Below are 13,668 nucleotides of genomic sequence, written 5' to 3'. Positions count from 1 at the left end.
TACAATAATAACAAACTGTGGTTTACTCCAAATCTGAGGAAGCTGGCCCTGTACAGGCCCTGTACAAGCAGGGCCTGTACAAGCTAAGCAAATAGATCAGGGTTGCTAAAAGGAGCTAATGTTAGAAACTAAAAACAGCTTGTCAGCCAACGACCCTGCATCAGTTTGGAGAGGCCTGCAGCACATCAACAGTTACAGGAGTCCATTCCCCCACCCTGACAAGAATCCCAGAATGACTGATGACCTTAACACCTTCTACTGTAGATTTGAAAGACAACTATTCACACCTCCCAGCTGTTCACCCTCAGCTCATACATGCATCCACCAGCCCCCTCACCTCGTGCCCTCTACCGTCACAAAAGATCTGTGAGGAGGATGTGTGTCTCCTCTTCCAGAGAGACAGAAAATCAGGAAGGCTCTGGGATGTTGTGTTCCTCTCCTGCCTCAAGTCTGTGCACTTATAGTTACTATAGTCTCTCTCTCTCTTAGGACTTTTTGCTGTATTTTTTCTTACTATTTTATCTATTAAACATATTTATACATATGAGAAATACATTTTTTAAGATCTGGCCAAGAGGGCAGAAGAGATGAAAACAAATATAAGAAAATTGTTCAATAAAGATTTTTTTAAGTGGCCCAAGAGAACTGGTCTGGTTACGATATATTACCCAGAGTGGGTATAATCACGCTATGTCATAAGGATACTTGAAAAACAGGTAATTATTTTACTTCTTGTATAACCCCTCCGTAAATCACGTTGACTTCCGAATATTTACAAATCAGCGTTTTTTGTATGTTGTTTAAAATTTAAAAGCACAGACTATGCGGCTATTATTGTAAATGTACGTGTCGATTTGTGTATCTAATCTGATTTGTAAACCTGTAATACTTTCGCTACTGCAGCCCCCAAACAGTATCGCGTTATGTCGCGAGATTTCGCGGTTGCCGCGAAGAGAAGTGCGTTTCTGCGGCAGCATTCTTCGTCCATTCGTCTCTTGTAGGCACACTAAAATGGCGTCTGCTTCGGGTGAGTAAAAAAAATTGCGACAATTTCTGACTTTTAAAGTAAATGTTGTTATTCATTGAAACATTAATTTGCATGAATGTATCCTAATTGTGAGTATGTTTGCATAGTTCGTCTTTTTTAGCCACTTTTCTTCATTGAATAACATGAACTCAGTCGGCTCCGCGTCCGAGGCCTAGACAAGTTAGCTCGTCGAGTCTTTGCGGTATTTATTCCGGATATGTTTTTTCATTTGTGCACACTGGGTTTTTCCACATATTACCAATTTAAAATTAATCCTGTTTAACGGGTGCGTCGATCTCTGAGTAGTTTCGTTAGCTGTGAAGTAGTGTATAGGTATAGGTTTAGTGAATGGTCCAGTTGTCTCCGTTTTGAATGGCAACCTAAGAACGGGCCTGTAACGTGCGGCTCGCGCGCTGAGATTTGAGACTATTGTTTCTTGTTTTATTTTTTTAAACTAACCCTTTTGCCCATTTACAGATTACAGCTCCTACAACCAGACCGGGGCTCAACAAGGGTAAGGTTTTTCAGTTACCTTTATTAAAATGGCTTTGAGATTTTTAACCATCCAGTATGACCTAATTCTTTCGAAGAAATGAAACAAAGCGGAGATTAGGGTGGACGCAAATGTAAACCTGTATATATATATTTAAAACCAATATGCAAACATAGATTACTTTTGGTCGTTTTGTAACCTTCTTTAGATCGTAGTAAACATCTTTTGGATAAAGACCATTTTTAAACAGCGCACAGCATGATATTTTTTTCAGGCAGTACACGGATTTCTGATGATCCTAAAATTTTGATGCATGTGTTTACAGGTATGCTTCCTATGCTGCCCAGCCCTCACAGAATTATGGACAATCTGCTCAGGTACCATTATTGATTTAATTGTGCAGATTTGATCAAAGCATGCCTTGTGCTTAAAACATTTAATGATTGTGGAGAAAACTTGGGATAGTTATTTGTTTACTGCTGGCAGTCATATAGGTTGTTTGTGCTTTAAGCAAATGGAGCTTTTAAATAATGCTTAGTTGAGGTTTATTGTGCCTAATGGCTACTGTATTTGGTCTTTCAGCAAAGCTATGGCCAGCAGAATTATGGCTCATATACCCAACCTGCTGCAGCAGCTGCTGATAGCAGTTACAGTCAGACAACACCTGCAGCTGGAGGCTACCCCCAGCAGCAGCAACAGTATGGATCTGGATCATATGGCCAACCAGCATCAGGTCAGTTTTTGTTTTGCTTTTTTGTTTTAATTAATTAATTTTTAATTATTCTGTTGTTAAACAGTCAGATTACAATGTGAACAGGAATGAATATCAAATATCTTTTTCTCTCTCTTTGTGATATGTGATGTCTTTTGTATAGCTGGCTACCCTGCTGCCCAGTCTGCTACTCACAGCTATTCACAGTCAACCCAGGGTTACGGAGCCAGTGGTTATGACAGTACTCCTGCTGCTGCTGCTCCAGCTGCCTCCCAGTCTTATGGCTCTCAGCCAGGATACACGGCTCAGTCTGCCTACCCTGGTTATGGCCAACAGGCTGCTCCCACTGCCCCTCAGAGGTATGAACATCTCATCTGACAACAAAATAACACGTGAATTCCAGAAGAACATGCGGATTACTTACATTCTGTCTGTGCTTTGTCTCCATCAGTTACAATGCTAACAGCCAGCCGGCTACTTACAACCAGAATAGCTACTCCCAGCCAGCAGCATATGGTCAGCAACAACCTGGTTACCAAGGCCAGCAGGCAGGCTACAGCCAGCAGCAGGGATACCAACAGCAGACCCAGGCACAGCAACAAGCTCCTCCTGCTTACCCTCCTCAGGCCGGTGGATCATATGGGCAGCCTCCAGCCAACCAGTACAACCAGCAAGGTGGACCACCCAGTTACAGTCAGTCCAGCCATTACAGTAAGCTTTGCTTTCCTCCTGCTTAAACAGCTGTTCTCTCAACTAAGCACATCTGTTCGATTCCACTGTGATCATTCTGTGATGACTGCATGTTTTGATGTTGTTGTTCCTCTTGTAGACAGTTACAGGCAGGATGGGCAGGGTGGAGGTTCTGGTTATCCAGGCTCTGAGCCTACGAGGTACCCTGGAGTAGGGGACAGCAGGGGCCCTGGAAGGGACTTTGACCGTGGTGGAATGATGCATCGTGGGCGTGGAGGCATGGGGCGCGGCATGGGGTAAGTGTCTTTCTTAAGCACTTAATCTCACATTTATTCAGTCTCTGCAGGTGCCGTTGCCATTTGAGGCAGAGCTGAGACAAACCCTGCTGTAATGTCAGAATAATACAGTAAAACATAATGGCAGTCTTGTAAGGGGAATTTATTAGCATTTGATACTGATTCATCAGCAATCAGTGCTAATGAATTGCATGTATCTAGTATAATACATGCAGTAGCATATGTTGTATATGCCAGCAATAAGAATGAGTTTTGTCTCAACCCTGCCTCTCTCTTGGTCAAAGGTAAGAAGAAGAATAAAGTGCCGATTTTGATCAGAGACCTGTGCATAAAATTTAGGTTGGACAGCTTATATCCTAGACCACAATTTGATTACTGGGCAGTATCAACAGTATAGCATAGGAAAATGTAGTTTCAGATTTCAATGTTTGTCAGGGAACATGGTACAATCTGTAAGAATATCTACATAAAGACATACAGAATTCTAACCCTACTTTCTTTAGTTTCCCACCAGTTCAGTTTGTCAGCATGCTGAATTATTCTCTGTAGGGTGACTAACTGGAATAATACAGTTAGATGCTGGAGATGCTGGAGTCTAGTCCTGTAAGGTATTACAACAGGTATTTTAAGAAATGTATAAATGGACGCTGGGCTCATGTAGCACATTAAGTTCCATTTCACATGCACGTTTGTGTTTTACTAGAGTGCAGTATTTGGGTCAGTACATTTTCTTGATAAGTTTTATTTATTATTCATTTTTTGGCAATTCATTGGTGGTTTTTCAGTCTCATAGGTTTCTAAAGGGCTACCGGTGACAATATTTATTTGTCCCCATTTCAGTGGGTTGAGAAAATGCCAAAAAAGGCAGGAAATGGCACTTTAAATTAATCTAGATGTTTAAATGGTTGTTTAAAGAAACACCTCAAAAGTAAATGACATCAATTACAAGAAGACAGAGTAATTAACCATCTATTTTAAGATTTTTTGGCATTTGCCGCTCTGACATTACTCCTAAAAGTAGTTTCTCATTCAATGTCATCTCTTGGACCAAAATAAGTTTTTGTTTTTCTTTAAAAATAAAATCTCTTTCAAGGGTTACTTTGATGTTCAGAATTCTTTTTTTTTTTTAAATTTATACTAACCATTAAAGCAAAAAAAAAAAAAAAGACAGTAAGAACGGTACGCCTATATTAATGGCAAAACACTCAGAGGGAAGTTTTAATAAATTTCAAAATCCTGGTTAATTTTCTGATACACGTGGTTATTTTCCAGCCATATACTGGCTGTTTTTTGGTGTTTTTGACAGCTGGAGGAAAGAAAAAATGTAGGTATAGTGGTTTTTTGACATTGAAGGCATGGGGAAAACAGGGCTTATTGAAGGTATACACAGACCCATGTGTTCTAAAAATATATATAAAGAGTTCTCACGGGGTGGTTAGTGCGGATGCATTCAGTCCAAAGTGGATTTTTGTTTTGTCATTAGTCAAATCTCAAAACAGCTTTTGGGTGCACTATACTTGTTTTAAGGGTCTTGTGAAAATGTATTTCTCATGATAAGGAAATTGGAACACATCCTGGACACTTCCCCCTCTCTCTGGTACTTCCATTTAACAGACAAGAAAATTGTCTTGCTACAGATTGAGCATTGGAACAGGTTTTCTATTGTGCAGATGTGATTTTTACCAAGTTAAAACGGTTACAGAGACACATTTCAGGTGTTTGAAGTTCATCAGAGGGTTGTACCGTCATGTTGTGCTGCACATTTGGTTTGGTTTAGAATGGCTGTTTAAAGGTTTAAAAATACTATTTAAAATTTATACTTGCGTTATCAAGTTTTACATCAGCAGCCATTAACGTGAATATTGGTAACATGACAGGGGTTTGGTTTGGTTTTTTGTTGTTGTTTTTTTTCCCCTTTTTTTGGGAAAGAATCCAGCCCAAAGCTTGAATGAGCAGAAATGCACGGGCATCATCGGGTGTTCATTTCAGGTGTCCATTTTAAGGTGTGTTTAGTATTTTTCATGGTTATTTTTCAGTGGCAAAGTTTTCTTTTTTGTTTTGTTTTGTTTTTTTTTCTCCTTCCTTTCCTTTTTAAGAAAGAGGGTTCTGCATGACATCTCTGGTTTTTGGTGGCGCAAATGCACACACACAGACACTGAAGTATTTCAGCAAATCTCATACAAGGCCACACTTTAAAAGTATAATATAAACAAAATAGTTCTCAGTTAGAAAGCATAAATAAAATTACATCATTGTATCTCAGGTGCAGTGTAGCAGGTTTCTATCATTAAATTTGAAGATTAGCTTAGGTTTAGCTTTGCACAGGTATATTTATATATTCTGGGGGGAGGTGGGGGGCACGTTATGTCATTCTGAAATGTTTTGAATTGTTTTTGTGGTTTGGAATACAACTGTTTGATCACTTTCTTTTGAGCACATTTTTAACATGCTTTGTCACATTTATACCGTACAGGTAACAGTGAGAGCCATTTAAAACCATCTTTTCTCTAAAAAGTATCTGTACTCTGTACAGAGCCGCCAGCTTAAGCAGCAGAAGGAGCTTTAACAAAGATTCAAGGTCTGCCATTTTTCAAGAACTGAGGATGGTGGTTTTTATGAGCATGATGGGTTCTTTAAGTGACCACGTCTTTGTTTTTAATTTCCCTTGGTAAACTATGTTTAAGAAGAAGAAAAAGAAAAGTTTTGGTGTTTTGTTTGGAAACATGTATACTTGTATTTGTTTTTATTACCTGGTGAATGTAATCACCAGGCCTTCATGTGAAATTTCAGATGCATTGACTTATTTTACATGTGTAATATCTGCTTGTGCTGTAATTTTCCTTAGAAGTAATGTTAGTGCGGCTATAGTTTGTTTCTGGGTAAAACTGTATTCCATCAATGCATCTGAAATCTTTTCTATCTGTGTACAAATGTTTGGGTTTTGTCACAATTTAAATACCAGGAAAAAAAATGTTAGTTATTCTTTTTTTTTTTTTTTTTCATGTGTATCCTCTACTAAAAAATGTTTATGAAGTTGTTTTTAGCTAACTAAGGAATGGCGCATAATTCCTAAACTAATACCCTCAGTTAGATTATGTATTTCTGATTATGGGGAATTTTATTATGTGAAAGTTGCTGTCCGGCTAGTTAGAATGTTTTGATTACTCCCTCAATCAAGCCACTTTGCTCGAGCCATGGAAGTGGCTGTAAAAGGGAAATCGCCTTCATATCTCCATTTATTCCCCCATAGCAGCGCTGGAGACAGAGGTGGCTTCAGTAAGCCTGGTGGTAAGTTAACGAGTATTACACTGGTTAGTCCTTTCAAAGACTTAAACTTTTTTGAGCAAATATGCCTCGAGTATTGATGTGACATACTTTGTGGTCGTCAAAATTTATTTACACAAACACATCTGAAAATATTGGAAAATTTTTTTTTTTTCCCATTGCCTGAGACCATTTTCTCTGGGGTACTGTATAATTCAGTCACTGCTTATGGTTTGACACTTGAGTTTTCAAAAGGTTAATCACAAATTTCAACTCGAATGGGTTTTGTTACTGCTTTAAGAAATCCGAGCAGAATTCATGGGGTTTTTTGAGGATTTGCTACTGGTCTAAGAGGCTTTTCAAATGACACACAAATATTTGCCAAAGGGTCCAAGGTGTCCTATTTTCAATTCAATATATCTCTTGTGGGAATTGTGTGTACCTTAAGGTGCTATTTTCAACTTTTCCCAATATGGCTGATGCGTCTATAAGGGAGTGTCTGGATTATGTTTTGTAGTACTCTTTAGGTGGAGTTTACTAAACAAGAGTTCTCAACACTGACTTGTCTCAATCTGTTTCTTTCCTCCTGGCTGATGGACCACAGGACCTATGGGCGACAACGAGCGTGAGATGGGTGAGTCACTAAACTCCTGTTAGGTTCCTTGAAATTGGTGTTTCATAAACTCTGTACCGCTTGTTTTTTGTTGTTGTTTTTTTTTTTTTTTTTAAATAAGAAAGCAACTGTTTAAAAACAAAAAAAAAAATGTAAATGGGTTTCTCGTAGGACGCCCAGAGGAGCAGGATGACTCAGAGAACAGCACAATTTATATCACAGGATTGACTGAGAAGGCTAACCTCGAGGAAATGGCTGAATTCTTCAAACACGTCGGTCCGATTAGGGTAAGAACACTTTATTCTAAATGTAGTTGCAAACACACCTTATTAACAATAAAGTAAATGTTTTTTTTCCTTCCCCTCTTCTTTCTACACATCAAGATTAACCGCAGACTTGGCCAGCCTGCAATTAACATATACACAGACAAGGACTCTGGAAAGCCAAAGGGGGACGCCACTCTGTCCTATGAGGAGCCAATTTGTGCCAAAGCAGCTGTGGAGCATTTTGATGGTACATTTCATCGACATCAAATCTTTATTATTATTATTATTAGTAGTAGTATTAATATTATTATTAATACTACTATTAATACTACGAAACAATTTCTTCTTTCTTTAAATATTAGGAAAAGAGTTTCAAGGCAGAAGACTTAAGGTGTCCATGGCACGCCGAAAACCCATGATGGGTGGAATGAGAGGTGGTATGCCTATGCGAGATGGCATGATGGGACGTGGAGGTAAATTTTGGTAGTCATTGGTAGTGTTGGACTATTTTTCATGCTGTTATTGCTGTACTTGTGTAAATCTTAATTGATGGTAGTTTGAATTTAGATAAACGAAACAGAGGAGCCCTGTAGCGTGTTTTATGTGAACTGCATGCTAAAATAGCCTGAGTCCAGCTTCATGATTTAAAGGTGCTGTGATTTTCCCTATAATATCAGGTATGATGGGCCGTGGCGGAGACCGTGGTGGTTTTGTCCCACGAGGTGGTCCACGTGGTATGGGCAGAGGTGGACCGACAGGAGGCAACATGCAGCAGAGAGCCGGTGACTGGGAGTGTCCTAATCCGTATGTATTTTTTTCATTGTGTACCATCTTGGTTTTTTGATACACTTTGTTGGTTTGTCAGAACTTTTTAATTCATGTAATCTGTGCTTCCAGGGGTTGTGGCAATCAGAATTTTGCCTGGAGAATGGAGTGTAACCAGTGCAAAGCTCCCAAACCAGAAGGGTTGGGTGGTGGCCCTCCATTTCCCCATGGAGGTGACCGTGGCAGAGGTGGAATGGGAATGCGTGGTGGCAGAGGTATGGACCGTGGTGGTCCAGCAGGAGCCGGAGGGCCCGGTGGACCCGGCGGCCCTGGAGGATTCCGTGGAGGCTGGGGAGGTGACCGAGGTGGATTCAGAGGACGTGGTGGAATGGACAGGGGAGGGTTCCGTGGGGCCGGCCGTGGAGGACCACCGATGGACCGAATGGGTGGCAGAGGTGGAAGAGGAATGGGACCACCAGGGGGCAAGATGGATATGAGGTAGGGTTTAGGCTACCTGAAATGTGAACTTTATTGCCAGTCTTATTGCTCTAAGTAATTTTATGACTACCTTCTAATGCTGAAGTTGGACATGGAGCTGAAACTGAAATGTTTGCTGTCCTTTCTTGGTTTTGTTTGCAGGGATCATCGTCAGGAGCGCAGAGACCGACCTTACTGAAGGAGAAGCTCTTGATCGTTTCTCTTGTGGAATTTGATTTTTAGAAGAATTTTCTTTTAATTTATGATTCCGTATTTTGATGGTTATAGAACTGCTCTCACGCAACCTCTGCAGTTACATTCATATCGTTCCCATATTTTTTTTCTCTTCATTAGTTTACCCATGTTTATGCTAAATCTTGTATTGTGCATGTTTTGTTTTTCCTGTTATTGCTTTTTCCTTTTTTTTTTCTTTTCTTTTTTTTAAAAAGATGCAGATTAGGTTTGACTTTGTATTGTAAAATCCAGTATTTTTCATTCATTAACAAACTGTCCTTTCCCATAACTAACTATTGTATGTTGATAAATGTGGGAAATAAAATTTTACTTAATTAATGTTGAGTTTTTTGCTTTTACTCAACTGTACCAATTTTAAGCACCTAAGTAATTTAATATAATAAAGGTACCTCTGTACACATTCACAATACTTACATAAAATAACATCTCTGAACTGTACATACTAAGAATTGTTAAACCAAAGATTTTGGCACTTCAATATTTCTTTGAGGCTCTTTCTGCTTAAGGTGTGTTTGGTGTGTTCTATGAGGAAACACGGGTGTTAATCTTATTCAAATTTTTGATGGGGATTTTAAAATCATGATGAATTAAGTAATTTATTCCAAAAAAACTGGAAGCAGTGTCGTTATTGTAAAAAAGGTATTTCCTAAGGAGCACAGATAAATGTTTTTGGTCATTGAGAGATGACATTAATGCAACTTGGTTACATTCACATAACTTGGGAAGGCAAATTCTTCCCGTAATTATATTCACAAGTATTAAATTTAATCTTTCCCACTAAATTTTGGCGCATTGAGGCTGGTCAAGGTTTTTATGGAGTCCTTGTGCTATTGCATACTTTGTATTTCATCCGCAATGTTTTCTGAAGGGTTTTGTGCATCAGCACACACCAACCAGTTTGGGTGTCATTTTTGAACTGGCACAAATGACACCCAAACTTAAGGTGAACCCTACAATTTTAATGGGTTCATCTTAAGTTGGACAATGGAAGATTTGGAGTGAGTATTAATGAGTATCCATTCTGATCTTGCATCAACGGTTCAGTCTGGCAGGGGTATAGTGGTGTTAGAGATACTTTCTTGGCACACTTTGGGCCCTTTACTACCCATCAAGCATCATTTGAACACCACAGCCTGCCTGAGTCATGTTGCTGGTCATGTCGAGCTCTCCATAAACAGTGTACTCATGTTGCTGTGCCTGAAATGGCATCCAGTCACCAGAACTCAGTCCAGCAGAGCACCTTTAGCATGTGGTGGGACAGGAGGTTCACATCACGAATGTGTTTCAGTGGGGACAGTGTTGACCCACTCCACCCTGCCTTCCTTTCAGCCTGTTTGCAGGCATTGGAGGGCTGGTGTCGTTCACTTTCCATTAGTGATGCTGGAAACACCTGGGCCCAGTGTGCCAGAGCTCTGTAAAAGCCCTCAGAGCTTTCTGTGGCTCTCCTTCCTGAGGAATTCCTGGGTTTTGGAGCATTGCATACAGTTTTTCCACCCTTGCACTCGTTAATGCCACTGATTGTACTGACTACGCATTTGTGTGTATCTCATTTTTTGTTTTGGGGAAGTTTTCATCACTCACTTTAGAGTGAAATGCCTTGAACAAAAGGTGACCGAGTCAGGCTGTGAGCCGTCTGTAGGCCCAGAATAGCGTTCTGTTTTGTTATTTTTCCATTAATGTAGACGATGTAGCACAGCTGCAGGTCTGAAGAGCCTGTGCAGTTACTTTTCTTACCAGCAGCTGGCGCAGGTTAGATTCAAACTTTGCGTGAATCAGTGCAGCTCAGAATCAGATGAGAAGTTTTACATCAGTGACAGAACTGCAGTAAAATACAGGAAGTCGTGTAAGTGTTTACATTTTTAAAGGATGGATAATTCAAATGTACTCCTGGTCTTAATAACACTGTTACTTTAAATACTTGCTACTATTCACAGCAATAAAATTGTAAACTCTCAGAACAAAATTCACAAAGAGCCAATGGTTAAACTAGCGTTAACTGAAACTGAGAAAAGTACTTGTTTCTCTTTTGTCCTCAAACTTCAATGACACTCACTCTCATTACTCTGCTTGTTAAACTCAGAATCATAGCCCCCTGAGGCCTTCAGCCTAAATTAAGCAGCACTGCTAATCACAGATGTTGATCACTGGCACATTTAAAAAAGAAAAGAAAAACATCTGTGAAACATATGGCTGCTAAGTGTGTTGCTGTTTTCATTTTCATACACTGCTCATGTTACCACTGCAAACTCCTGCCTGCTGGGGTTTTAGTGTAGTTAGGATTTGATCCTCAGATCACCTCTAATACTTCTAGAACCTCTGAAGACAGAAATCATTGTGGATCTCGCAGCATGTTTAAGTCCTCATGAGTGCAGGACACAAAACCTACTTCAGCTCCTGTTGTTCTGGTTCTCATTCCAACCTTTGACCTTGTGGCCGAGTCGGGGGGAAAAACATTTTTTAACTACTTGATTATAAAGACCTGATATTCAGTCTCACAAGATTGTGCATCAGTAAGGATCTGGACTCGGAGTCGTGTTAGAGATAAGATACACTAATCAAGATGGTGTCTGTGTGTCTCTTTTAAACTCAGCCACTCTCAGTAGTGCCTTGGCAAAAGCAGCCACAGCTGACATCTTCAAGTCTTTCTCATTGGCTGCGGCTGGTTGTTCATGTAGATTAATTAAGTGCTGAACTCTCTCTCGTTCTCTCTCTGCACTGACAGAAAAGCTGATTCATCCAGGCCCAGAAAATGATCTCATCAACCCCACCTTCTCCCTCTTTTTCTCTCGCTCTCCGTCTCTTTCTCCATCTCTCTTCCGCTCCCTCCCTTCCTTTCATTCTCGCTCTCTGTCTGTCTTTCTTAAACGGACACATCCCTCTTTTTAAATGAAAACAAGCCCTCCTTCTTGGCAGCTGGTTGCCTAATTTTAAAAAGACACACTTGAGGAGTGAAGAAGAGAGCTCAGTGTGAGTTAGTACACCGAGAAAGAGATGGTGTAGAAGAAGTAAAGGCCTGGTCAGACTGTTTTTAACTTATATGTATTTTATAGGTTAATAATTTAGGGTGTATGTAGTACTCAACAGTTTTCACGGCATTCACGACACTTTGAGTTCTATCAGTTTTGCCATCCAGTTTCTGTTCATGTTTATCATAGTATTGTATTCCTCTTAGTTTATCCTGCCTCCCCTGTTTTCCCCGTGTCTTGTGATTCTTTGCCCAATTTGTTACTCATTTCCTGTTTTACTTACTAGTTCTCTCCTGTGTTTGATATTAAGGTTATGTTTTTGGTAGTGTTTATGTGTGCTATCATCATTCTGTGTGTAAACACAATAGCTCGAAACGGTGCGTGGAGCTATTTAAAACTCTGTATCTCGCTGCCGTTGTTTGTGTTGACAACAAATAGGTTATATGGGTTACTTTGGACCTCTGACCTCTTTTTCAGGGTCCAAAAAGTTCAACATTTTATAAAATGTCTTTTTATATTTAAAATTACGATTATAAGTCTACTGCCTTTAATTGTACTGGCAACTTTTAGGGAGTTTTACTAGTACATGGGGAAGATAAATATCATATTATAGTTGGCATCCAAATGTGTCACATTTGACCTCTGACCCCACTTGAACATTCCACATTTGCACACTGTGTGTGTTGTCCTGTTGTACTCTTTCCTTACGTTTCTGTTTTTTCCCATTTGTTACTAGTTTTGTTTAGCATTTCAGTTTTGGTTTTACTTATGAACTTTAATCGGCCAGAATAAAAGGCTCCCTTTTGGTCTGCCTTTGGGCTCACTGCAGTCATGACAGACCTGCATATCAGATATCAGATCATAATAAGAACATTCAACAGCATCAGGAAATATTAAACACTTAGTCTGAGCCTGTAGGATTTGTAACTTTTTCAAACTGTGCGCTTTAAATTTTGTCTTTAAAAAAAATAAATCTGCTTCTATAGTAAAAGATGAAAATCGAGCCTGTTGCACCAAGTTTTATCCCAGTTCCAGCTCTTTTGTTTAACTGGAAAGCCTTTAGTATTTAACAACAACCAAAACAATATGTGATGTGCATTACTATTCTGGGCTTAAATAGTTTGAGGTCACATGGGGATGATAAGAAGAGAACTCAAACACACTTTAGGCAGCTTTTTCCAGAGTTAATGCAACACTTAACCTAATTCAAAAGTGCCTCCTAAAAGTTCTCCACTGCCCTGTAATCATCTACAGTGAAACCCCCACAGTGTTTCTTACGTGCACAGAATAAATCATGTGCTCTTTTATTGACTGCTTTGTATTTCACTCAGCTGCATGTTTGACTAGACTGATCACTCTTTTGTTATTCACCACTCTTCTCCTGTTTGACTACTTTGATTTGGGCTGTGCCTAAACAAACTGTAACCACACACTCATTGCAAAACTACAAAGCTTACAAAGCTGGCACAGGTTGACTACTTCAGGGTCATCGTGAGTTGTAAGCATATCTTGACTGTGCAGTCAGAAGGGTCCAATATGAACACTTTATTTGCCTTTTGGGTGATTTGATAAAGAGACAAAGATTTCATTATTGAGAGATGATGATGGTATTTCTGCATAGCCAAAGTACACTGGAAAATCTATTGTAACGTTATCTAAGTATGATCATTAATATAAACAGTATTACAAAAATAAAGCACCAATTCATAAAAGGTGCACATAGCCCTTCACGATTTCTGCACTACTTATAGTACTAATGGTTATGCTATGCCAAGCTTTCTATTGTAAAGTCCTATTTATTTATTTATTACTGTTACAGCTTTTTTTAATTTTATTTTATTTTA

The 13,668-nt window shown here is 39.4% G+C and overlaps 1 protein-coding gene across 2 annotated transcripts; it reads left to right on the top strand.

The window, feature by feature from the left end:
• Positions 1–929: 929 nt before the first annotated feature.
• ewsr1b (EWS RNA-binding protein 1b) lies at positions 930–9,589 on the top strand. Of its 2 annotated transcripts, none has more exons than XM_085181635.1 (15): positions 930–1,027; positions 1,505–1,541; positions 1,846–1,897; positions 2,103–2,253; positions 2,396–2,591; positions 2,684–2,943; positions 3,062–3,218; positions 6,472–6,506; positions 7,087–7,116; positions 7,267–7,382; positions 7,479–7,608; positions 7,724–7,834; positions 8,039–8,165; positions 8,259–8,624; positions 8,766–9,589. In XM_085181635.1, the coding sequence occupies exons 1-15, from the start codon at positions 1,012–1,014 to the stop codon at positions 8,800–8,802; spliced, it is 1,821 nt and encodes a 606-aa protein (XP_085037761.1). In that variant the 5' UTR covers positions 930–1,011; the 3' UTR covers positions 8,803–9,589. The 2 variants fall into 2 exon arrangements, with proteins under 2 accessions (XP_085037761.1, XP_085037760.1); XM_085181634.1 differs by having other exon boundaries at positions 6,469–6,506.
• The last annotated feature ends 4,079 nt before the right edge of the window (positions 9,590–13,668 follow it).

Source organism: Neolamprologus multifasciatus, chromosome 12, assembly GCF_963576455.1.
Source record: "Neolamprologus multifasciatus chromosome 12, fNeoMul1.2, whole genome shotgun sequence".
In the NCBI taxonomy this organism is placed as follows: Eukaryota; Metazoa; Chordata; class Actinopteri; order Cichliformes; family Cichlidae; genus Neolamprologus; species Neolamprologus multifasciatus.
The sequence above is the reverse complement of the archived record's forward strand: the minus strand, read 5'-3'. Positions and strand labels throughout refer to the sequence as shown.

Coding starts and splice junctions, on each gene's coding strand:
- ewsr1b (XM_085181634.1), top strand. Junction 1,898..2,102: donor ATTATGGACAATCTGCTCAG/GTACCATTATTG, acceptor TTGGTCTTTCAG/CAAAGCTATGGCCAGCAGAA. Junction 7,609..7,723: donor AGCTGTGGAGCATTTTGATG/GTACATTTCATC, acceptor TTTAAATATTAG/GAAAAGAGTTTCAAGGCAGA.